The following is a 24264-nucleotide window of genomic DNA, read 5'->3' on the forward strand; positions in this document are numbered from 1 at the left end:
CTCCTCCATAAATCAATTCACTGATTACAGCCACTGAACTCCTCCTGCTGTACTTTGCTTAGTGAATGCAAATGTAAAGTAAAGGGAAGTGAAAGTCATGTCGGATGTCAGTATATTTAATAGTCTTGCAGATTTATCAGAAGTGTTGCAGTATTTCCTGAAGACACAAAAAGACATTAGACAAATGATGGGTGATCCTATTTTCCATTCTTTTGAAGAGACTAGACTAAATAGACTAGACTAGACTAGGCCCCAGTTCTTAACTTAAATGTCTTAATTTAAGGAAAGAAGATTTAGTTGAATTGATTTCAGTTACAACATTATGTCTTCAGCTCCTTTATGTCCACATAAAAGAAAAAAAAAAAGACATTTTCAAATATGCTTATTCAGTCTCTTGCTGAGTGCATCATAAACAACAAACTGGTAGCCAAGCCATATTTCCTGAAATAAACATTTGCCTTGAACAATTGCTTTAAACTAGGGGTAGTCACATTGAATCATGAGTTTATTTGATAGACCTAATTTCTAATCTTCTGCTAAAGCTCAGGAAACACCTCCCAGTTTAATATTGCCAGGAAGTCTTGCATTCAGTTTTATTGCATGGAGACATAGTTATGAGATAGTTTGTAATCATATGTGATTACATTAGTGGAGGCAAAGTGAAACCGAGGTAGTGCTAATTGTTCTGAACGAAACAGGACAAGAAGTGTGAAAGTATTCACATTTAGGTCTTATTGTCTTTATTCACAAATGCTAGTGAAACAGCAGAGTGAGCAGAGTGGTTCTCGAAATCTTTAGACTGGCACCCAATCACATCACTGTCACCCCCCTCTCTTTGTTTCCACTCTGTGCTTGTGTAATCAGTTGTTTTATCATGAGAAACTGCTTATGTTTCCCTCTTTATCCCCTCAAGAGAATGTAGGGAAGTTTTTATAGACCACTGCCAGTGAGCTCCCCTCTACCATGTGTACACACACTCACTTCTCTCTCTTTTTCTCTCCCTTCCCCCATCTCTCCGTTGTCGTCCCGAACTTACCTGGCTGTGTATTGTGCAGACACACCCGTTTACTGCATATCAACCAGTCACTGCTCCAAGACAAAACACACCAAGGAGGTGCACTTCCTGTGTTTCGTGTGAGAAGAATGGTGCAGGAAAAAGTTGTGAGTTGTGTACTTTCTTTGCCAGCGATCATGTCAGAGGTAGACGGGTGGGAAAAGGACTAGTGGATGTACTGGAGTTTGATTTATGGAAGATCTCTGTGTTTAACAACAACGGCTGAGAGGACAAGACAGAGAGAAGAAGGAGGGGAAAGATAAGTGTCAATCTGTTGAGACTTGTTTGGGAATTTGAGGAAGGAGGGAAAGTGGGGAGGGACTGAGAGAGAGGCAGCAAGAAGGAAAAGCAAGGGGATTTCAGGCATAAACATTTATTTTTTCAATCGAGTTCAAATATTGAGAGAAAAAGAAAAGGGGCAGTTCAGATTTATAAAAAGGAGGACATTTGTTTTGTCATCTAGACAATGGGAATGCATGGAATGAATTCCTGCATGTTGTGCAATCCCATGCGTTTGAGCTGAGCTGGGCTGGTGCGGAGAGACTGGATCTTCCCAGGATACCACATTCAGGTGAGTTCCTTTAAAATGTTTTGTGTGGATTTTGAATTAGTTGTAGATTGTTTCTAGTTTGAACACATATTTAGATTTGATGTGGTTTACATGTTAAATGCCATGCCAATGTGTCACATCCCTGTGCTTTATGACAAATGTCCTTTGGTATGCTGTGCTGTGCAGGTCTGTGCTGTATTTTTACTAGAACTGTGTCAACTTTTCTCTGACCTGCTTCTTCCTTTTCTAGTGCGCAGTTATAGAACTAGACTGAAGTTTAAAACAGCGCATACATACATACATAGAAGTGCAAATGTGTATTTGATAAAATAACAGAATAATAGATTGAGACACAGCCTAACCAAAAATGGCCACCTAACACCTAATGTTTCACTTCTGTACTGATGAGTGCTACTGTCTTCTAGGTTCTCCAAATTATGGTACTATGGGGATCAAAAGGCCTAACTGCACCCTCTTTGACACTATCTAACATAAACATGTCTGACAGCAAACTTCAGCCAGGTGGAAAGATCTCTCGGGATCCAAGTCCCAGACCAGCAATGACTACCCAATTGGCACAAGAGAGAAGCAACAACCAAGAGGAATACCGGAGGAGGCAAAGACACATGGAGAAAATAAGAGAAAAGGGAAGATACAATGAAATGGACTCATGGGAGAGATACTATGAAAGAGACAGAGCTACTGCACCCAAGTGGAAGGAAGGAGAAAGAGAGTGGATTGAGAGAGAAAGGAGACAAGAAGATGACAGAAGCAGAAATGTGAGGGCACTGTTGAATGTAGAAAAGCACATTTCTCTAGAAAAGGGGATCAAGAAAGGCGATACATTTCCCAGAATAGCAAAAGGTTATGCCGATCATGGGAGAAGAAAGATGTCTGCCACTGTAACAACTGATGAAGATAGAGGGGAAAGGAGAAAGAGAGATTGGCAGAGACAAACAGAGATCGATGACTGGGAGAGAGAAAGAGAACGAGAATGGCAGCGAGACAGGTACAGAGAGAAGGAAAGAGATGACATCTACAGCAGGACAAGGCAAGAAGCAAAAAAAATCGGAAGGAGGCCTGTAGAAGATGAGAAATTGAGAGAGAGGGAAAGATATCAGGAGCCTGATGCTCAGGTTCAAGACAGAAGAAGAGACGTGGGTGATTTAAGGGAAAGGAGAGAAAGATATGCAGCTAGAATCAGAGAAAACCCCAGGCCTAACACGGGAGAGAAGCAGGGCTGGACTACGTCAGACAGACAAAGAGATCGAGAGATCGACACAGATAGGTGGGAGAGGGAGAAGGCACAGAAGTCAGGGGGAAGGAGGGACGCAAGGAGTGAAGGAGACAGTGATGAAAGAGAGCTGAGGAGGGAGAGAGTGAGGGACCGTGAGAAGGAACACAGTAAAAGTGAAGGTGACGATGAGGGCAAAAAGGTGAGGGGGGGAGATCGAGATAGACATAGATACCGGGAAGACAATGGACAGAGATATAGAGACAGAGACAGGGACAGAGAAAGAGAAGCGGATATATTCAGGAAGAGGGGAGTGGAGAAAGATGGGGAGAGATATCGAGATGTTGACAAAAGAGAAGCAGAAGGGGAGAAATGGAGGGAAAAGAGGGGGGACTTGAAGGATGACAGAGCATGGTCAAATGACAGGAGAGTCGATGACAGATCCAGAGAGAACAAACAGAAAAAATACAGGGACAGAAAGGAAAGAGAGGCTGATCCTAGCTGGAATGATACAACAGGGAGAAGTAGCCAAAGTCTGAACAAGACGGCTCCTAGGCTCCTGCCACGACAAGCTGTGAGCAGCGGGGAATGGAGCAGCGACATGGATAGTGAGATGAGATACAGACCAGGTAGAAACAGTTATGAAGAATCAGGGAGAAAGAGCACGTCTGAAAATGACGTAGAAGAACAGAGAGATCCAGAGAGAGTCACAGATGGAAATCAAATGAAACAAAAAAGAAGCGAGAGACAGGACAGCGATACAGGAGAATTAACAGGCAGCATGCCAGCACAGAGAAGGATGTGGTTAGAACCACAGAGAAATAAGAATAGTAAAGAAGAATTTGTAGACAGAGAGAGGCACAAAAGGGAGAAAGAAAGGAGGAGAAAAGAGAAGAGTGTAGAGTCACATGCAAAGTGGATAGGAGAGGGGTGGCAAGTAAAACAGGATCCAGATGAGCTCTTAAACCAGCATAGTTATAGAGGAATACATGGAGGGAGAAATGAGTACAGGGCAGATATAGAGAGGGAGACAGAGGGTGTAAGTGTAGACGAGGAGGAGTTGCATGAGGTTTTGAGAGAGACAAATAATGGAAGGAAGGAGCATCTGTCTGACGGCAATGAAGGAATAGAAGGGAGCTGGCGAAAGGAAGTCGAAGGAGAGAACGTGGCAGATAATATAAAGGACAGTGACACAGAAGAGGGTGGGAGTACTGAAAAAGGAAGTGAGACCGGGTGGAAGCGAAAGAGCGACCGAACACTGTCAGGAGAAGACTTTGTAACTGTGTCCAGCTGGGGAGATGACGAGGAAGAACGAGAGGATGAGGATTTTCAGGACTGTGAGGAGTCCTGGGAATGTGGGGTTACATATGACAGCACCTCACCTGTTGGCTTCAAGGAGGGTAACAGAGATAGGCAGAGGGAAGAGGAATGGACAATGGGGCAAGAGGAGAAAGTTGATGATGAGGAAGAGAGAACGGAAAAGCAGCCGCAATACCTCTTCTATGTGATTGGGCAAACACTCCCTCGGTCACAACCGGGATGTCTGTCACCGTCACAAGTCGATCAGATGGGGCACGTGGGAAGAGACAACCCAGAGTTAGAAAAGCATAATTGCTGGGGTGATGACGCCACACAGCAACTTCAGGATGACCTACATATATCGCTGAGTAGAAATAATGAATATCTCATCAGCAGCAACCAGAACAAAGAAGACCAGGGTGAGAATAACACATCAAAGGAGGAGAGGTCAGCGACTGGAGAAACAACTGATACTGATATCAGGTACACAACCTCTTCAATGCTTCAAGATACAGAGACCGTCAAGGAAATGAGGAGCAAAGTGGAGCACTCATGTCCTGAAAAGAGACTAATTAAAAGAGACTCACAAACTGAAAGACTCCTTGTGCAGTGGAGGGGGAAAAATGAAGAAGGAGAAGAAGAACAGAGGGACCAACTCTCTCCAGTGCCCAGTAATCCATATGCTCACGTTTGTTCTGAGGTGAATTTAGAGCAAATACTGGATAATATACATCCAGAGAAGAATGAGGCCGTTCACGTGCCACTGAGAAGTGGATGGACCATGTTCGAGGAATCTAAAAGGCATTCCCAAGCTCCCCACCTTAAATGGGCCAAAAATGTGGTCCGCAACATCCTGGGACATTCAGAGGAAGAGACTATCGATGAAGATATTGAGCAGACTAAGGCAGTGATTAGGAGCGACACATGTGAGGAGGAAGTTACACAAGGGGCTAAAGAGATTCCCTTTATTACGTTGTCATCGATTGACCAGCACTCAGAGCCAGAGCTGGGGGAGGACGATCCCTTGGAGGATTTGAGAGGTATGGGGCCGAGTCAGAGTGACACACATACTGAACAGTTCACAGCAATGTATGACGACACACCTACACACACTCATGCTGACACACTGTTAGACACAGAAGGGAAGAAGGATCGCACTATGGACAAAGACGCTGAGCCCTCCGGTCATCTTCAGTTAGAAAAGGTAGAATTAGAAATGAAAATGACTCATGAGGCAGGAGATGGGGTTCTGTTATCAGAAACAGACAACGAAGAAACAGGAAAGAAGGAAACAGACATGTATTTATCTATTAGCAACACACTGTACAAGCCTAACAGCTGTCCCATCCTTAATTATGACTCTACTACTGAGGTGATCATCTCTTCCAAAGAGGGTAAGAGCCAGGAGATGGGTGAAAATGAGAAGGAAGTGCAGGGAGAGGAGCCTGAGGGATGTGGTCCCACTGTGGAGATGGGAAAGGTGGAAGCAGGAGAAATAACAGAGCTGGATAACAGAGAGGAAGAGGTGATGGCAGAGAGAAAAAAAAAAGTAGGGACTCTGAGAAGTGCCAACAGTTTCCAAGATTTTGGTCCCGAGGTTCGAATACGAAGAAGGGGAATCCGTAAAACCACTGAAAGAGGAGATGGTGAGCCTGAAGAAGAGGAAGGTGTTGGACGGGATCGCAGAACCAGAATATTCTCCACAACAGGTAAAGAAAGAAGATGGAAGATGGAAACACTGCTAATTTGCTTGAATCAGACTTTATCACAAAGCCACTCAGTCACTTCACTTCTACTCTGACTTTACTTTTACATCATCATCATTTATCATAAATCATTTCTGTTGGGCCGACATTGCAGATGATTTTAATTTTAGACACATTTTCCGGAGTGGGTTATCCAAAAAGAAACATGTTTTTCTTCGTCTTCTTCCTGTAGTCTACCAGTCATATCCTGCCTTTTGCTGCCTGAGAGTTTTCTTGCATCATTTTGTTGTTGCGTCAACCGCAGAACCCAATAACAGACATCTGATTGTAGATATCAGACGTTTCTTGCTTTGAACGCAATATATTACCTTTAAGCTGGAAACTGCGTCACAGTTTTCTAGTAACAACTAGGGGGTGGAGATAAGGGAAGGTGGAGAAATCAAGGGAAAACCTGAAGCATGGGCTAAAAGGCTTGGGCTGATTTTGCTTTGAGACATAACATGAGAAGCATGAGTTTTGGAAACACACAAATGTATTCTTTAAAGCTTATCATAACAGGGTTACTAAGTTAACTAGTTATTTTTATTTTTTAATTTTTATCTATCGATGTTTTTTTCTGCAAGTAGTCTTTAAATGTTCTTACAGTCAATATAGTTTGTAGTACATTAGTTTGAGGATAGCTCATGGGGAGGCATGCTGTTTTATAATGCCAAGACAAATGGATACTTTTTCATTGCAGATGATGAAGATGACTGGAGCAAAAGCTGGGGAGGAGCGGAGATCAGGTGAGCGAAACAATCACATGTAACATAATCAATTCTTTAATGCTTTAAATATTTCAAGTAGTCGCCCTCATATGTAAGACTGCCAGGGTTTAGCTCTCATTGAGTTTTATTTTTAATGTTTTGTCAACGTTTTAAGTTAATTGTTGTTTTTCTCTGTCTTGACATTATTATATTACAGGAGTGCTTTTAACACATTTGTACGACGGAAAAGGAACTCAAAGTTTTTCAGTAAGTATCTCCGGTTAATTTTTTTCTTTACTTCAGGTCATGCAACTTTGACAATTACTATATGAACATCATGTCTTTTTAAATCTGTGAAACTTGTGTTTTGTACAAATGCTTAAGATCAATGATTAGATTAGAAAAGGCTGTGTATAGGATAGCAACATGTCTTCAGATTAAATCAGGTCAGAACACACAAGACACAAATAAAACATTTCCCCTCAGTCCTCACGAGTCATCATCAGTAATCCAGACTCTGACTTTCTGTTTTGTTCTCACTCTGAATGCTGGCTTCAATTAAATATACAAATGAAAGGAAGCTTTTACCATTTAAGATTATATTTAAAACCTAAAATGGCAGCGGTTCTCTTGACTTATGATTCACATGGATATTGTGGGAAATGTAGCAGAGGTGCATGTGTGTGTCTGTGCAAGTCAAAAACAGGTTTCTACAAGCTTTCATATCTCCTAACTGGAGGGAAGAACAGCTGCAGTGACTTTGCATACTGGCAAGTATGTGCAAAAGGAATGTCAAACGCAAACAACTCTACTTGGCCAATACTTTGTCTCTATCAATCATCTTTACTCTGCTTGCAGTTTTTTCAATCTTCTTTTTCTCTTTCTCCCTCTTCCCTGTGTCTTTCTTTGACTTCCTTATTTCCTCCATTTTTCCCAGAGCGTGCCCAACTCTACCAGCAGTACAACGAGGCAGCACAGAACTTGGAGATCCTAAGTCAGTCGGGGTCTGCTGCACATCCTCTGCCAGAGGACAGTACCCAGTCTTCTGCACCATCCCCTCCTCCGGCCCGCAGACCCCTTCCTCCTTTGCCTCATATCCTGCACCCCCACTCCTTATTCCACACAAGCTCCACCGCCAGTACAAAAAGTTTGCCTCTTCCTGAGCCCCCCAGGAGTGAAGGCAGACCTTCTTCTCCACGTCTATCCACCTCTTTCACGCAGTCGCCCACACTGTGGAGGGACTTGCCTGGGGTCAGGAACAATGCCGAGCTGGAAGAGCTCACAGAGGACCAGAGGCGACTACAGGAGGTAACACACTATCATGCAGATGTGTAGCTCCCATTTGACGACATAAAATTCCTCACACAGCTCCTAGAATGCTGACTTCTGATTTCCTTGAGTTGGGAAGGCTTGTGCCAGTAACTTTCCTGTGAATAAAGGGTCAATCTTCCCACTTTTAATGCCAAATGAAAATTTGAACCAACATTACACATTCATAATTCTTTAAAAAGTTATTTGCACAACTTTAGTGACATTAAGAAGAGTCTTCTGGAAAGATTTGGTTGATAATTATCTCTACCTTTCCCCGAAGCTTTACTTCAATCCTGAATATAAAAGGAATTGTTTTGTTTCAAGTTATGGTTATAGTTTTAGTGAGTCACCTCCTCATGCTCGTGTAGTTGACCAACTATTTGGGGCGATATTTCACATAAGCAGCTTCAATGCTGTTTAACTCGATGGTGACTTTTGGGAAATGTCGTGACTTACATGAATCAGCTCTTCCCTCTCATTGCTTCACTCCTTGAAATATTCGGACTTGCCACATCACAGAATAGCCTTCCCATAAATCCACTTTAGATCGACAGGAGAGTGTTTCTTGCCAATATAAAGTGGATTTGATTGCATGAACATGTCTTAACTAGCACTTCTAGGTGTATGTAAAATTTACAATAGACCTGTATCTGTCATGAAACACTTCCCTTCTTTGTGCAATCCTTGTCAAATGGAAACCAAGCTCTTACATAACTGACAACCCCTGGATTATTAGTTATAATTTAGTGTCTAGTTGCTGAATGATTACCTTTTTTCTCATGCATTTCTCAATGTTATGCTTGAATTTCAGGTGCAATTTGAAGTAGTGACCTCAGAAGCCTCCTACTGCCGGAGTTTGGATATTGTTGTTGAACATTTTGTCAAGTCCAAACAGCTGGGAGCACTGTTAACCAGTCAAGACAGAAACTGGCTGTTTTCCCGTCTGGCTGACGTTCGTGCCATTAGCCACAGGTTAGACATGTTAAACATTTACCAAAGCAAGTTCTTTATCCATTTGAACTAGGTCTGTATTTCTGCATCTAGTTATACTCCCCGGGCTAAATTAGACATGACATGAATAACATATTCAAACATGTTTGTGCTGTGCAGATGCAGTTTCACAACTGTTTTTTATGCTTTTTTTTCTTCCAGTTTTTTGTCAAAGCTAGAGGAGCGGGTGGAATCAGACATGATGCACTTTACTGTGTGTGACATTATTGTTCAGCACTGTCCCCGCTTCAGAAAGGTTTATGTGCCCTACCTCACCAACCAGTCCTATCAGGATGGTACCTACCAGAGACTCATGTAAGCCAGCAAAGGAAGATTTTGTTTTGTTTTCCTTGTGTGATGACTCATTTGAACTATTGCTTATAAAACTCTTTCTTCTTCCCATTAAATTTCTCTCTTTCTCAGGAATGAGAATCCCGGGTTCAAGAGGATTGTGGAGAAATTGGAGAGGAACCCTGTTTGTGAGAGACTTCCATTTCGCTCCTTCCTTGTGCTTCCCTTCCAGAGGATCACAAGAATAAAACTGCTGGTCCAGGTGTGTGTGTGTGTGTGTGTGTGTGCAAGCTTTCATTTTTGAACAGCAAAGATTGATGATTCACAGCGTGTTCAGTCATGTACTCTCCCAACTAATCTTTACATGCACTCTGTTTCTGTTCAGAATATTGTGAAGAGAACAACTCCAGGTACTCTAGAGGCAACGCACGCCATCAAAGCTATGAAACTTCTGGAGAAGGTACAGTAAGATACTCTTTTCACTCTACGTTCACGCAGAGCAAGGATGTTTTAATACTCCTGAAAAATATTCAACAACCCTCTCGTTTCTCTTATAGTTGATTCAAGAGAGCAATGACAGCATTTCTCAGATGAAAAATATTGAGGATCTGGTCTCTTTAAATGCTAAGGTGGACTTTGAATGCAAGGTAAGTAATGGTAGCTTTGGAAAAGACAGAAATTATTTGATTATTATTTTTTATTTTTTTTTGCAAATTTATTAGAAACTAATTACTGACGTTTCTACTGTATCAAAGTATTCCTACTTTTCTATACAGACAGTGATCAGGTGCATTCTGAAAAAAAGTCAAACAAGCCATGAAGTCTGTTTAACTCGTCATAGACGGATCAGGGCAAGGGTATAAAACTATTTCTAAGGCTCTGACATTCCTAGTGTGACCTCAATAATTAGGAAATAGAAAAAGTTTGGAATTATTGCCTATTGTTGGAGTTGGCTGTCCAACCCAATGGAGTAACCACACAAGAAAGGTCTTGGTCTGCAAATTGTCAAAAAAACCCACGGTCACTGTAACAACGTCAGAAGTCCTCTGCAGTATTTGCAGAACCTGCTGGGAAAACAACCATTTCAGCTACCTTCCCATCACTCGGGCCTTTATGGTAGATTAAATTGAGACGAAAGCCGCAACCTGAGTTTGGCAAGTGTGTCTTAATGTCTTCTCTGCAGTGAAGCTTCACATCCAGTCTTGAAGGAGTTTTACCTGCACAGTTCTAAATAGGGAGTGTGAATACTTTTGTGAAGGACAAGATTCATTATTGCTTTATTTTTAATGAATTTGCAAAAGAACCTGGAAATTATATTTTGACAAAAAAAAATGTGGCTTAAAAGCTTAAGCTCTACTCATTAGATTAGATTAAATGTTTTTCAGGATCTTCATCAGCATTGAGTTTGTTGTCATAACATGGTACAATAGAACTGATGATGAGATAACATGCAGCCATTCACAATATCGTCATGTGTGTGTGTTTCTGTGACAGACTCTTCCTCTGGTGAGTCAGTCTCGGAGGTTGATACGGGAAGGGCCGGTCACTGAGCTGATGGATTTCTCTCTAAAGGACACAGAGAGGAATGCTTATTTGCACCTGTTCAATGACTTCTTGCTAGTTTCACTACAAAAAGAGTAAGTCAACAAACATGTTATGTAAGTTTAGAATCATGTGCTGGCATCTCCCACATTACTATTTTCTGCATCTTGTTTTCCTCCACAGCCTTTTATCACTCTTTCAATCTTATCGCAGTCATTCCTTCCCCCATCTCATTTCTATTTTGTGTTTTCACTGTGTGCTATTTCTAGAGGGGGAAGATTCACAGTAGTTGACCACTCTCCTGTATCAGAGCTGCGTGTTGAGAACTGTCGTGTTAAACTTCACACCCTCCAGAAGAACCTGTTCCGCTTACACATGGCACACAAATCCCTGCTGCTAAGGAGTGACACACAGTAAGACACTGAAACAGTGATGGGAATTTATTGTTTACTGTATTGATTGTTATCTCACAAATGGGGAAAATGTTGCAGGGGATGCATCCATCTTTGCTTTTTTCTTCTTCAGGACTGATAAATTACGTTGGATATCAGCTCTTTCCCGGCCACATCCTGAAGTAGATTTTTCTGCAGCTCAAGGTAAACAGTTTGTCTTGGTTTAAATATTACACATACTATGTTGGGCATGAACTGTGTTTGCAGTACCTCAATCCCTCATTCCTCTGATGATGTCTATAAGCTACTATACAGTGAGTTATAAAGTCTGATTTCTGAAGCTAAAGGCTTATTACGTCTCAGTTTAGTATACGGGAGAGTAAATGTATTTTTATTTATCTCAGTGCAGCATTTTCTTCAGGACAAACCTTTTAAAAATAAGTAGCATTGAAATTTTAAAGTGACAGTGTAAAGTCACGGTTCTGATGTGTCATGTGTGTGCACATACATGTATACAGTCCTTTCAAGATTACTATGTGCTCTGACAAGTCTGTACAGTCTTATGTTCTGGAGTATTTAGATCAGTGTTGTGCCTGGGAAGACTGAATTGTCATTTTTCTTTGTTAATCATTCTGATGGTCTGGTGGAGATAGTTGTCCCTGGGCTTGTTTATCCAAGTGCTGAGGCTGTGGTACCACCTGCCAGACAGAACTAGCTGAAATGGTCCATGTTTGGGATGGCTGGGGTCTCTCAAGCCTTCTCAACTCGCTGCTTGTGGTAGAGATTGTGAATGTAGGGAAGCTCAAATCCACTGATCCACTCTGGGCTGCCCGTACAGCCCTCTGGAGAGCTTTGCAGCAGTGGGCAGAGCAGAGGTTGGGATGCTTTCATTGGTACCTCTGTAGAAAGCTTGCAGGATCTTGGGCTTTAGGCTGACCATCTTAGATGGAAAAGGGTATTGCTGTGCTTTTCTCACTGTACAACCACAATGCACATCCTAGGTGAGGTCTGAAAAACCCTTTTATAGTGATGGGGTCTGCTCTTCCTATTTCATTCCTGTTGTCTAGGTTTGTCATATAAACTAAAGGAGAAGATGTTCTCTTACACAGTGCGGCCCTCTTCATTATTTTTAGTAATCAGTCTCTCAAATAATTTGCTAATAATTGCCATGAGGACACCAGGGTACCAGTCGTTTAAACAAGTTACCCTTCTTCTTTATCACATGACAGAAGTATAGGCATCGGGCAAAAACAGTGTAGTGCCACTGCATTTTTGAGCTGTTAAAACACTTACATTTTATTTATCTAACACAAAATGGCAGACTAATGAGATGACGTCTGTTGTGATTTAGCACAAAAAAAAAAAAAAATTGAATTGAGTTGAAAATTTAATGATGTAAACCCACACGTCATATCATATGATGAGCAGACAAAAACAGGTACCTGTCAGCCAATCGGTGACCAACGCTAATGTGGTGCAAATGGAGAATTACATGCGACAGATATTTCTCACAATTAACAATTAATTTTAACTTTCGTGCTGTGTTGCTGTAACTGGCAGGCCTTGGTGTAGTCCTCACTGGATCACTGGAAAGACTGGTTTTGTACTGTGAACAAAACCCAGCCATCATAATTATGAGTGACACATATTCTTGTTTGACGATGACAAGTCACAAGATCCCCTGTGAAAAGGCCCATGTGTTGGTTAAGGTGGAGGTTTTTATGAAATCAGATGCTATTTCCCACTTATTTGTGCACTGATTTCCACTTGATTTTATATGCTTGCTCAGTTTTTTCACTGAAATGTGGATGCATCACAGTGGAACACTTCACCTTCAAAATGACACCGGGCTGCACCTGTCAGGGACGGTGTGACACAATTGACAATAGGAGTTAATAGTATCTTAAACCTACATTTGCTGCTTTTGTTTAAATTTACTGCTTTCTAGAGAGATCACTGTTGAATCTTCCAACAATACATGTTAGGTTTCTAAAAATTATGATAGTGAAGGTTTGGGTTATTTCATTTCTTTCTATTTGAGCTGAAAAGAGATTCACGACTTAGGGGCTTCAAAATTAGCAAATACACCGACATCTAGTGGCCTGTATATTATATAGCAGGCTGTCAAGACTGGAGTTGAAGCACCACAACACCTCGCTCTGTTTGACAGTTTCAGTCTCATGTGTATAATAAACCTTGACTGTTGTTATTAAATTGTTCAGAAGTGCTTCATTTAAGTAGATATTACTGTGTACGTCACTGTCAAATAAATACTTTGTCCGAAAAGAATAGACATTATTTTATACTAATTAATGAACTCTGTTAGTGTAGATAAAGCTCAGTGTGAATGTGAACTCATGTTTTCACTTCATGGTTGATATTTGTGTAATGTGATGTTAGTCATAATATGAGAACATGATCGTTGTGATTATTTCTATCTAATAAGGAACTATGAACTCATTTGCAGCGTAGTTCTTAGATGAATGTTCTTTATTACAGATAATAATTGGAATATATAAGATAATACAATTTATAATATAAAAATAATTTGATTTTTTTTTTATATTTCAGTTCAAAAGAATTATTAGGGGTCCTGCACACCCACAGAGTGTGTTTTTAAGGGCCCTGCAGTCTCTTTCTCTAGTTAAGAGGGTGTTGGTTGGAGCTATGCTGGGAATTATGTCACTAAATTTAGGGAGAATGATCAAAGAGTATGTTGCAACAACAACACCCATGATGTGAGTGGTTTGTGCAGTTCAGCACATTCCCATGAAGAGATTTAGTCAACATTAATGGAACGTGTGTTTGACTTCTGTCCACTGTTTGCCTACAGATGTCCCACAGATGCAGTGTATCCGTGCTTTTGTTGCCCAGCAGCCTGATGAGCTGTCCTTAGATAAAGCTGATATCATTCTGGTGCACCAAAAAAGCAGTGATCGTAAGTTTATCACACCACCTTTTCCATTTTTCTTGTACCATTCACCCATGTTCTGTTTCACTGAAGAACTATGCAACATATTTTATTAGTAAAGAATAAGCATTCACTTAATTTTTGTTGGATTCTTTCTTTTTTACAGATTGGGTAGAGGGCACCAGACTACCAGACTGCCATCGTGGATGGGTTCCAGAGTCTAATCTGGAAACTATAGGCAACCCTATAGTCAGACAAAGCAACCTGTTAGATGCACTCAAACTTACAACAGCCACAGCTGCTGTTTGAGCAGCTCAGAGTGTCCTGGATGCGCCGTAAATGATAACCCTCTCAGGTGTCTGCTGAAACTACTGTAAATTGGACTATGGACGTTTGTTGTTCCAAACGGGGATTTCTGCAAATATGCACCTCCGTTTAAGACTGCCTGTTTCACTCTGTGGAACAGTATCATGCTGCAGAGCAATGTATGAACTCCAAAGAACTGACACAGTGACTTAAACTGTTATCTACATTACAAACAACATTGCGTGTACAATAATACATCAGTTTGCCAGTGTCTTATGCTTAAAGGAAATTACCTTCTTCCAAGAAATTTTATTTTTGGAAAGTGTATTTTATGTGTATACTGAACTCTATTTCATAGATGATTTTATGATGCATTTCTATTGAAAACTGGATCGATGCAACCAGGAGAACTACCAGAAATGATGCAAAATGTACAGAGAAATTTCCAATATGTACCCAGCTTTGCTGGTTACACAATGAGGACATTTAAAACAATTCAGATTACTGGAATAAAAACACATTTGCACATTGTGATGCATTGAGAATGAGCTGTTGCTGGTTTCTTTCTTTCTTTCATTTTTCGTATACACCAGTAACAATCATGTACATTCTCGGCGTGTTTTTACTAGTTGCATGTTCCTTCAGGACCTCTCCGGGGCCTGTTTATACAGAACAAAGTACAGAAAAAGAACAAACGCATGCACGTTGAGCACGTCTCCTGGCTGCGGGGTAACTTTAGGCGTGACCCTGCAGCAGACTGGCCCAGTTTCTGACATCAACTATTGGGCGAGTGCACCGTCGCTCAAGCATAGTGGGGCCATAACAACAGCAGAAGGACGCAGACATTCATCCAATGAACGCGCAGTACAGCTTCCCTTGGCTCTCTCTGAATGGACACTTGCAGCTGTCAATCTAGAATGTCATCTGTGATTGGTCAGCTGTGGTGGGCGGAGTTTGCAGTGTTTGTTGTTTTCGTTCAGCAGAAGTAGACCAGTCGACATCTTTGAAACTGATCGCATTCCCACACGTTATGACTGTGTTTTGAGTTACATTTGTCCACTCTGGGCATTTTTTTGGGGGGGCATTTAGCAACTCAAGTGACCAGTGGAGTAAATCTGAACTTGTCCTGTTTAGGTGTAACTTGTTTTTGTCTTTTTCAAAGGTAAGTTTCCGCTAAACGTCTCGCTTCTTCGTTAGCTGCAGCTATTAGCATTGTCGTGGTTAGCTAGCGTAGTAAACAGCTGATTTTTGAGCTCGTTCGGAAACTCCCACTTTTTAGATTTTAGGTTTATTATGGCTACAGATAAATTAGCAGTTCGTATTGATGTTATTGGCTGTATTGTTTTTTGTAGATCAGTCTCTGAAGGAGGGTAGTGATAGCTGCTGTCTATACTGTTGTTGTGAAAAGTGACGTGGCCTCACTTGGCGTTGACCACAACACCGTGAACCCAGAAACTGGGGTCATCAAGACACAAACAAAAGGTGTGTGGTGCAATATGATTTTGACAGCTTGGCCTAGAAACAAAAAGGCTTACACACATTTAATGTCATGTAGTACAAAATATTTTCTATGGTTTTTCCGTGAAATTAAGTTGAGAAAGCATTTACTGACACAGGAATATCTGTTTTTATGCTAATACAGGAAAAGAAATTAGCACTGTATTAGCCATTAATAATGATTAAAAAAGTACTTTAACAATGATGCAGGACAAAAAACTAAATTTCTGCTTAGAAAAAAATGCAGAATCGAATAAGAAGCTGTGATGATGTATCTTAAAAAAGGATGTTTCTGCTGTAAATACATTTTCAGATCTGTAAGAAGTGCATAAAAAGTTGGAATTGTAAAATAACAAATGCTGCAAACCTGTATTGTCATAAAGCAGCTGTTATCAGTGATTTTGTACCCTGTAGGATGACTGAAAGATGTGTAAAGCGTTTAAACCAAATAAGACATTCTTAAACAGAATCTTTTAAAGTTAGCCCATCTCCATGTATCATACTGCCCGTCAGCAGAACTGGCCTCTGTAAAACACTTGATTAAAAGAAGCATGTTGCTCATCTAGCAACAATGATGTTCTCTTTACGCTGTCAGTATCACTTGTTGACTGACTGCATTGATTGGTGAAGTCAGCCAGTGCTCTTTCTCTTTTGTCTACTTGGTAAATAATGCTATAGTATGACTTGTTTGTTTTCAGATGGGCAGTCAGTACCAGCGTTCAGTACCACTAGAGGTGAGGAGAGCAGAGGGAGAGAGAGTTCGGGCCAAGCATCCTGATAAGATACCGGTCAGTACAACATCTGTCTCAGATGTTTTGCTCTATGTTGTGCTTTAGATTTTAGTTCATGAGCTCAATCACTGTCTTCCTTAATGATGACCCTTTGCATCTTTTTAACTAGATCATTGTAGAGAGGGCCCAGAGGTCACGAGCTCCTGAACTGGACAAGAAGAAATACCTAGTGCCCTCAGATCTAACAGGTGAAATACACTAACGCATGCAATTGTTCAAAATCCCAATTTTATTCTGCTCAATAACCAATATCTAGCAGTTCCACAAGCTAGCTACATGTCAGTTTTCAGGTCATGAAGGGGAAACTCCTGATCAAATAACTGATTGGTTGAGAAGTTTAATCAACATCATTGCATTTTCTTAAAAACAATTATCATCTTTTAATTTGAAAGATTTTATCAGTCACCATGGAGGTAATTTCTGTTAATAAAGCAACATTGTGACTTAACAGAGAGGCTGGTTAGGCATATATTACAGTACAGAGACTGCATGCAGTCTGTAATAGTTGTAGTCTACAAAATGAACTTTAATGATTTAAGTCTTATAGTATCAAGCAACAAAAATCTATGGGAAGTAGAATGGAAATATTCTGAAAAATAACATCTGCACAGATACTGTTATTAATTTGTTTATGTAGTTTTTGATCAAATCAAGCCTGGTTACTAATTTATATATATATATCTAGCACAGCAATAAGTTTAATATGTGAATCCAACATGTTGTAAACTATTAAAACATGTCCCTGCTATACACAAAAAGCAAACATCAATACTAAGTGAGTGAAGGCCTTAAATACTTTAAATATGCTTTAATCTGGTTGGGATGTAGCAGGATGCAAGTTGAGTAATTTATGACTTCCTCGACAGACTGTAATGTTACTCTTGGCCACTTCTTTGGTGAGGCGTACTTCATCTTAAACAAGCGTATTATATTTTCTGTGAAGGTTAGATTCTAGTTGAATAGGATATTGGTTCTCTTAGCAGTACACCTGTTTTCTTTCTGCAGCAATGCTGAGCAGTGACCTGGTCATTTCTCAAAGTTTGTTTTGGTTGTTTTCTCTTGAAATGAAAACACCACACATGACCCTTACTCAACCACTGTCTGTTCTTTTTTTTTTTTTTAAGTGGGTCAGTTGTGCTTTCTGATTCGCCAGCGTGTGTCTTTGAGACCAGAGGAGGCACTCTTCTTCTTCGTTCACAACTCCCTTCCCCCATCCAGCTCCCCCCTTTCTGCCGTATATGAGGTAACAACATTCACCCACACCCTTGTTTACTTGAACCTCCCAACACACACACACACACACACACCACCACCAGCAGCACAGGAGTGCCGTTGATGTTGTCTTCTGAGCCTCTTAATGAGCTTGCCTGTTCACTGCTAGACAGTAAATATGGAGTTTCAGCTTACATTGCCCTACATTTTCCACCGTTCCTCTCAATGCCGACATACCAAAAATGTCTTTTCGGCAAAACAGATCTGCTTACGCAGCAGTGTTACTTCACTTTTTCTTACGAACAGCCTGCCAGTAACACCATGAGCATTACATAAATTACTAGCTATGACGTATTGATGGCACATCAGAAAGTCATTTTAAAAAACAGCAGATTGTCCCACAGAAAAATCTAGGTTGCTAAATAGCTAAATATAGAATAATTTATGACTTTAATAAAATTTCCCCCAAAGAATCCAAAACATTGCATGATCAGATAAATTGCCAATTGCATTTCCCAAAAATAGAAGTTCTGCTTTGCTTACTGCCCAGATTTCTGTGGCTGTTACGGATGCCCCTGTTCATGTGCACACATCATACTAAATTATATTTTCTCTGATTTGTTGTGTTCTAGGAACACCACGAAGAGGACCTGTTTCTCTACATGACCTATAGCAATGAGAGCGTGTACGGTGCCTAAGGGAGGACAAAAGACTGGAGAGAGAGAGAGAGAGAGAGAGGAGGCAAATGAGACAGTCGGAGGAATTAAAAGTCAAGCCTGTTTGTAATGAGTTATACCAATATTATTCTTTGATATTAGCTTTGATAAGTAACTAAAGTACATGGTAGAAGAAAGGCTTCTCACATGGGTAACTGTCAGTATTTTGGTTTTGAGTATAATGCATTTTATTACTTAAAGTTATGGTGATTACTTACTTGGTGAAATAAGAAAGAGGAAGGGTGAAAAAAAGCGAATGCATTGTAAAAGGAGGTTATTGAAATTACATTGAGGGCTCTCATTATCTTTCTCGGTCATCTGTATTTAATGCAAATAGTATTTTTTTTTTGTAACTTAATATTAAACTTTTGTTGAAAATAAAGATGAAAATGCAGAAAAAATGTCATATTATTTTGTCTCCATCTAAAAACTCATAGCTTTAGATATCAATGGAAAAGATTACATTTAAATAAAGATGGGTTGCACAGAACATTATTGACAGATGTTTGTGTTAGAATATTTGAACATTATGTTTTTAACATAATGTAAAAATAAATAAGTTTGAGTTTGAGTTTGAAGTTCCACATTGATTATCACATGATGTTTTAAAGGCATGATAAGTCAATATGAAGCAACTATAACATTGTTAAGGGGAAGACCAAAGGAGAGAAGAAATTGTTATGAGGAAGTTTTCAGTCTTTACTCATGAGTCATAGTCACTGGGAATTTAATGCTGTGTTTTTATTTTTTGTAAATGTGTCAAATAATTTTGACAATTTTTTTTTAAAAAGCATTTATTTGCATTTGTATCTGTGACAAAAAAAAAAAAGTTACATAACGTCATTGTCAGTTGACCAGCCAGGACTGAAAGACTTCTCGGGTAAAACGAAAGTTAGGTTGACAAAGCAGAGGAGACATGGAGATGCAGGAGATCCCCACAGAGAAGGAAAAAAGCAAAGATGATGAAGGTGCAAGTGAACCAGCGCTGGAGGTGAAAACTGAAGGAGCAAGTGAACCAGCGCTGGAGGTTAAAAGTGAACCAGAGGGGAAAACTAAAGGTACGAAAGATTTAATAAAATCAGGTCACACTTTGTTGTACTATTATTTTTAAATACATGTATAAATACCACGTATTGTGGAACTGAAATTTCTGCATGCACTTAACTGGAGTGTTAATTTTTATTGCCATAATTTTTTAAATATCTATTAATGAAAAGCTAAAAAAAAGCCATTAGTAGTAAATTTAGTCAACTTACATAACACTACAAGATTTAATTTTGTTGGATTTTAGTTCACAGTGCAATAAATGAAATTCACTGACAACTTTTGCATGCTTGTTGTTGAAGTGTCTGTATTTTTGTCTGGCTTTAGAGGAAGCAGAGCCTGATCACTATTCTAAACTACAAACTCCCTCAGAAAATGTCTACTCTGAAGCTTATTATGGGGACGCTCCACTTAAAACAAAACAAGAAGGTACATTTTTATATTTATAAAATGTTTATTCTCGTACCAAGCATGCCTTCATTTCTTTAGAAAAAAGTACTTTTATAACTCTAACTCTAATCCCAAACATTGCAAACATTTACTATGTTTTTATATTTATTGTATAATAAATTTCAGTTTAAATAAAAATGCACAAAGTGGCTTTGCACCAACTTGTCTACATTGACCACTAAGGGGATGTTTTCCCATCACTGTGCACTATGTGAGAATCCTTAGCTTACATGATGAAAAAGGGAACGTGAAAGCAGAGAAAGTTGTGAAATATTTTAACCACCATTAGACAGTCTGGAGAAAAGTCTTCGCCTAAACTATGACCAACTGGAACATGTTTGCTACAGCAATAATATTCTTTGTTTCTGCACAGCTGGGTCACTGTTAAATAACAGTATATCCAATTGTCTCCAGACATAAAAATTAAAGCTAATAAAGAAATTCAAATATTTTGTTTTATATTATATGAAACATGTATCACTGTGGTAATTTAGGGACTCACATGACTACGATACACTAAAGGTTTAATCATGGTGCAGATTTAATACATCAACAGTGGCAGTCAATATGGTGCAAAGCAAGGTGAGCACAGATATTCCTATAGGTGTTTATAAGCTGCGGGCTACCGGTCAGTAACACTTCTTCACAGAACGCAGACATGGTCGGGTTATGCTGAGCAACCTTATTTAATAGGCAGTGTGCAGTTCACCAAGTAGTCACAAGTGGTTCAGTTCAACAGGAGCAAAAATGTCAGACCAGCCCATGTCCCAGCTACAGGTAATTTACCAGAGTTAATGTGGGAGGTGGAGAGGTCAGAGGCAAAGTCTATAAATGTGGGGATAAATTATACAAAGAAGCAACAAACAGAGATAATATCCAAAAAATAAGGCCAACACACTGTCCACAGTAGAACTGAGTGAACAATGTGACACTAACCAACATGAAGAGAATGATTCCTAACTGAGTACAGGTGCGTTTAGTGGCACTAGGTTATCAGAGAGAGTGGAACCAGGTGTGAGTGTGTGTGCACACCTACAAACCAGGAGGGCAGAGGGGAAAAGAAATAAGAAAAAACCTAATTAATGGCTTAAAAATATTTAAATAGTATTAATCAAATGTTTTTTTATGTTACAACTATGCAGTTCATTGTTCACTTCACTTTTACATGTTTGTCAAGTCTGTTTCATTACTTAAATTTTTTTATGCTGCACATATGAAAATAAAAGGAAGGAAACAGTAGCATGTCAACACAGCACAGCTGAAAGACAAGGCTCTGAACCTGATAGTGATTAACATGCTAAATAAAGCTAATTGAGCGCACTAAAGCTACAGCATTAGAAGGTATTACCTTTTCTTTAGGAAGAAGGAAAGAATGAAATTATAGTCCACATGTTAGAAAGAACTGTGCAAGGACTATTTAGATATGAAGATTAAAAATGATGTTGTTTATATTTTTTAAACAGACGGCTCATTGTCCAGAGTGTCTAGGACGAGGCCAGGGATGAGCCTTCACTTTAATCACATATTTACAAAGTGAATGTTTCACATCTGCATCAGTGACGACTCCATGTTCTGCCTCTGATCCGACTTTAACACAAACACCGATCTGAAATGTTGTCAAGGTTGAATTCCTATCTGTTGTTATGGAGTACAGTGCCTCCAGACTGACAGATACAGTCTGGGTGAATTAAGGACAAGCGGACCACTGTGTTTTTCATGAATAATTCAGTAATCAGTGAAGGCCATGCTGCTATGGTGACGAGACAAAGGAGGGGGGGGGGCGTCTGAGCTGGTAAAGGCAGTCGTGAGTCAGCAGCACAGGAAGAAGGAGCAGGACAGGGTAAACAGGCTTTCTCACAAGTCCCAGAGCACCTTTCTACATGTATATCAAATTCTGTCGCAGTTATGGTGAGGATAAAAAAGATGATGTCAAGGAAAACTTGAAATTATCGGTTGAACTGAAGGAAGAGAAAGGTAGGCCGGAGCTGTTGTTTTTAAACCTCAGTGGTGCTTTGTGTTGTGGTTGTTGAAGTATCTCACAAATGTCTTCTTTCTCAGACAAGCAGCCTGAGGGAAATGCACGTCTGTACCGCTTTGGGTGTTTAATCCTCGCTTTAATCTGCCTGGTCCTGCTGCTGGTTGTCATTATCCTCAGTGTGAAACGTGAGTATCTGCAGCCATGGATCTGAATTCACGTCAGCGTTGCAAAAACAAGCTACGGCTGGCTGGATTATGTTCGTAACATCAAAGCAGATTATTTAAGGATTGCATTTTTCCTTTTTTCATGTAAAATGTGTGTCAGCAATCATCATCACATTGTCTCGGCTCATAACACACGATGATCCAGAAATACACAGTATGTCTGATGGCACTCCTGCAGCCTGTGGGCATTATACTTCTCCTCAAATCTCCTCCCACTGTGCTCTGATTTCCAGTCCAAAATGACTCCACACTCTGCCCAGAGAAACAGGAAACAACAACAACAGACACAGAAAGCATCTCAATTTCTTCATCCTGCAGCTGCGAGCAATGCGAATCCAAGTGCAGCAAACTTCAACGCACACGTGAGTGTTCTGCCAGAAGGGGAAAAAAATCTAGATTATCTGAATCAAAGAAAAACAAATTATCTCCATGTTTTTAGTAAAAGTTCTGCTTTCATGGTTGAACCAGCACTTCCTTAAACAGAGGAAGTCAGATCATGGGCTTGGTTTTAGAGAACTGGGAAGATTTTATCCAAGTATGAGTTTTATTATTTTCTCTTACATTTATTCCCTGATTACACAAGGACACACATAGGTACAAACATAAAAAAAATGCATCCATATATACAAAAAAAAAACGCAAATAAAAACAAAACCATGAGGAAAAACAAAGGTAACTTAAAGTTCTTTGAGTTCACATTTGCCTTTTTCCTTTCCCTGTTGTTTGAGCTTTGCCATGCTGGGTTTCTCTCTCTTTCCAGATCTCGGCTGCCAGCAGTGTGCAGACGGCTGGCTGACTTACGGCCGATCATGTTTTTATCTGTCCACCGTCAGGCTGAGCTGGGATGAGAGCCAGAGGAACTGCACCGCTAGAGGAGCATCTCTGGCTGTCATCACCACCAAGAGTGTGCAGGTAGAGCTGATATTACATAATCTCTGATCCCTCGAAGTTTCTTTCCTGACTTGGCAGCAAAACCATGCAATAAATATGAATATGAATGTGCTGTCTTCTAGAATTTACTGACTAAAAGGGGAAACCTGAAATACTGGATTGGGCTGAGAAACAATGGGCAGAAATGGACCTGGGTCAATGGCACTGATCTGCAAGAGAGGTGATTCATCTACATCGAGTTAAACACTCAATAAACTAGTAGCCAAATTATTTTGTGCTGATTGACTGTTTTTTCTCTGTCTTTTATTGTTTTTTTGTCCATTTATTTTAATTAATACTTGTTATCAGTTGCTATGGCTGTGGCATATGTATTGGAATACATAATACAGGGTTTATTTTCTTCCTGTTTTATGAAAAACTACTATTCACATGTCCTGTGATAATACAGTAATAGTGAATATTTGTTTCTATTGTTTGCAGCTACTGGGCAGAATATAAATCCTCAGGTGATTGTGGGATCCTGGACAGCAGTGATCCACCAGAGAAGAACTGGTTGAAAACATCCTGCCAAGCCTACACCTACTTCATCTGTCATCTGCAGTACTGACAGCATCCATCCTCTCTAACAGAATAATGAGCAAACCGTCCTCTGTCAGCAAGCATCAACTCTGCCATAACATCTAAAAAATCCTCTTTCCTCTTCACACTTAAATCAGTAGCATTAAAACAGATAATGACGCTTCTTAGATGAGATGTTTTGTACTGTGTTCAGCACGCAGAACAGTTTAGTCAGATCTCTGTAATCTCTTAGTGTGCATTATATATTTTTTTACTAATGTCACTAATAATGTCTTTGATTACCTATAAGCACCTCTTATATACTGTATGATTCCATATCCTGCTGTATGTTCACAAATGAAGGACAGTGAGTTTGTTTCAACAAGGTTTTGTCTTCATATAAAATGTTGGTGCAGCTACACAAAAAGTTAAATGTCTATGTTCACTTTATTTTAGCTTATAATATATTAATGCTACATATTTTTTAATTACTAGAAAAATAACACACTATTTTCTGTTGCATAATACTGAATGAAAAATCTCTTGGTTGACGACATAGAGAAACTGAGAT

General features: G+C 39.8%; 3 protein-coding genes across 7 annotated transcripts; all 3 read left to right on the top strand.

Annotated features, from left to right (window-relative positions):
• The first annotated feature begins 1067 nt into the window (after window positions 1–1067).
• Window positions 1068–14880, top strand: arhgef5 (Rho guanine nucleotide exchange factor (GEF) 5). 3 transcript variants are annotated; one of them, XM_026370493.1, is made up of 16 exons: window positions 1068–1161; window positions 1518–1625; window positions 2030–5846; window positions 6583–6628; window positions 6807–6856; window positions 7527–7897; window positions 8712–8872; window positions 9053–9205; window positions 9314–9443; window positions 9567–9641; window positions 9739–9828; window positions 10676–10818; window positions 10993–11136; window positions 11249–11319; window positions 13949–14053; window positions 14193–14880. In XM_026370493.1, the coding sequence occupies exons 3-16, from the start codon at window positions 2042–2044 to the stop codon at window positions 14333–14335; spliced, it is 5487 nt and encodes a 1828-aa protein (XP_026226278.1). In that variant the 5' UTR covers window positions 1068–1161; window positions 1518–1625; window positions 2030–2041; the 3' UTR covers window positions 14336–14880. The 3 variants fall into 3 exon arrangements, with proteins under 3 accessions (XP_026226278.1, XP_026226277.1, XP_026226280.1); XM_026370492.1 differs by having other exon boundaries at window positions 1115–1625; XM_026370495.1 differs by having other exon boundaries at window positions 1116–1625; window positions 2030–5177.
• A 425-nt stretch (window positions 14881–15305) lies between these two features.
• On the top strand, window positions 15306–18949 carry zgc:92606 (uncharacterized protein LOC100000242 homolog). Of its 2 annotated transcripts, XM_026370660.1 has the most exons (6): window positions 15306–15494; window positions 15685–15814; window positions 16528–16617; window positions 16730–16808; window positions 17745–17863; window positions 18465–18949. In XM_026370660.1, the coding sequence occupies exons 3-6, from the start codon at window positions 16528–16530 to the stop codon at window positions 18528–18530; spliced, it is 354 nt and encodes a 117-aa protein (XP_026226445.1). In that variant the 5' UTR covers window positions 15306–15494; window positions 15685–15814; the 3' UTR covers window positions 18531–18949. The 2 variants fall into 2 exon arrangements, with proteins under 2 accessions (XP_026226445.1, XP_026226444.1); XM_026370659.1 differs by lacking the exon at window positions 15685–15814.
• Window positions 18950–19403: 454 nt separating this feature from the next.
• si:dkey-26c10.5 (uncharacterized protein LOC563797 homolog) lies at window positions 19404–24126 on the top strand. 2 transcript variants are annotated; one of them, XM_026370625.2, is made up of 7 exons: window positions 19404–19606; window positions 19920–20021; window positions 22101–22205; window positions 22478–22606; window positions 23005–23156; window positions 23258–23355; window positions 23616–24126. In XM_026370625.2, exons 1-7 carry the CDS (start codon window positions 19465–19467, stop codon window positions 23740–23742), a joined length of 855 nt encoding a protein of 284 aa, XP_026226410.1. In that variant the 5' UTR covers window positions 19404–19464; the 3' UTR covers window positions 23743–24126. The 2 variants fall into 2 exon arrangements, with proteins under 2 accessions (XP_026226410.1, XP_026226411.1); XM_026370626.1 differs by lacking the exons at window positions 19404–19606; window positions 19920–20021 and adding an exon at window positions 21825–22016.
• Window positions 24127–24264: the final 138 nt, after the last annotated feature.

Source organism: Anabas testudineus, chromosome 16 (genome assembly GCF_900324465.2).
Source record: "Anabas testudineus chromosome 16, fAnaTes1.2, whole genome shotgun sequence".
Classification (NCBI taxonomy): Eukaryota; Metazoa; Chordata; class Actinopteri; order Anabantiformes; family Anabantidae; genus Anabas; species Anabas testudineus.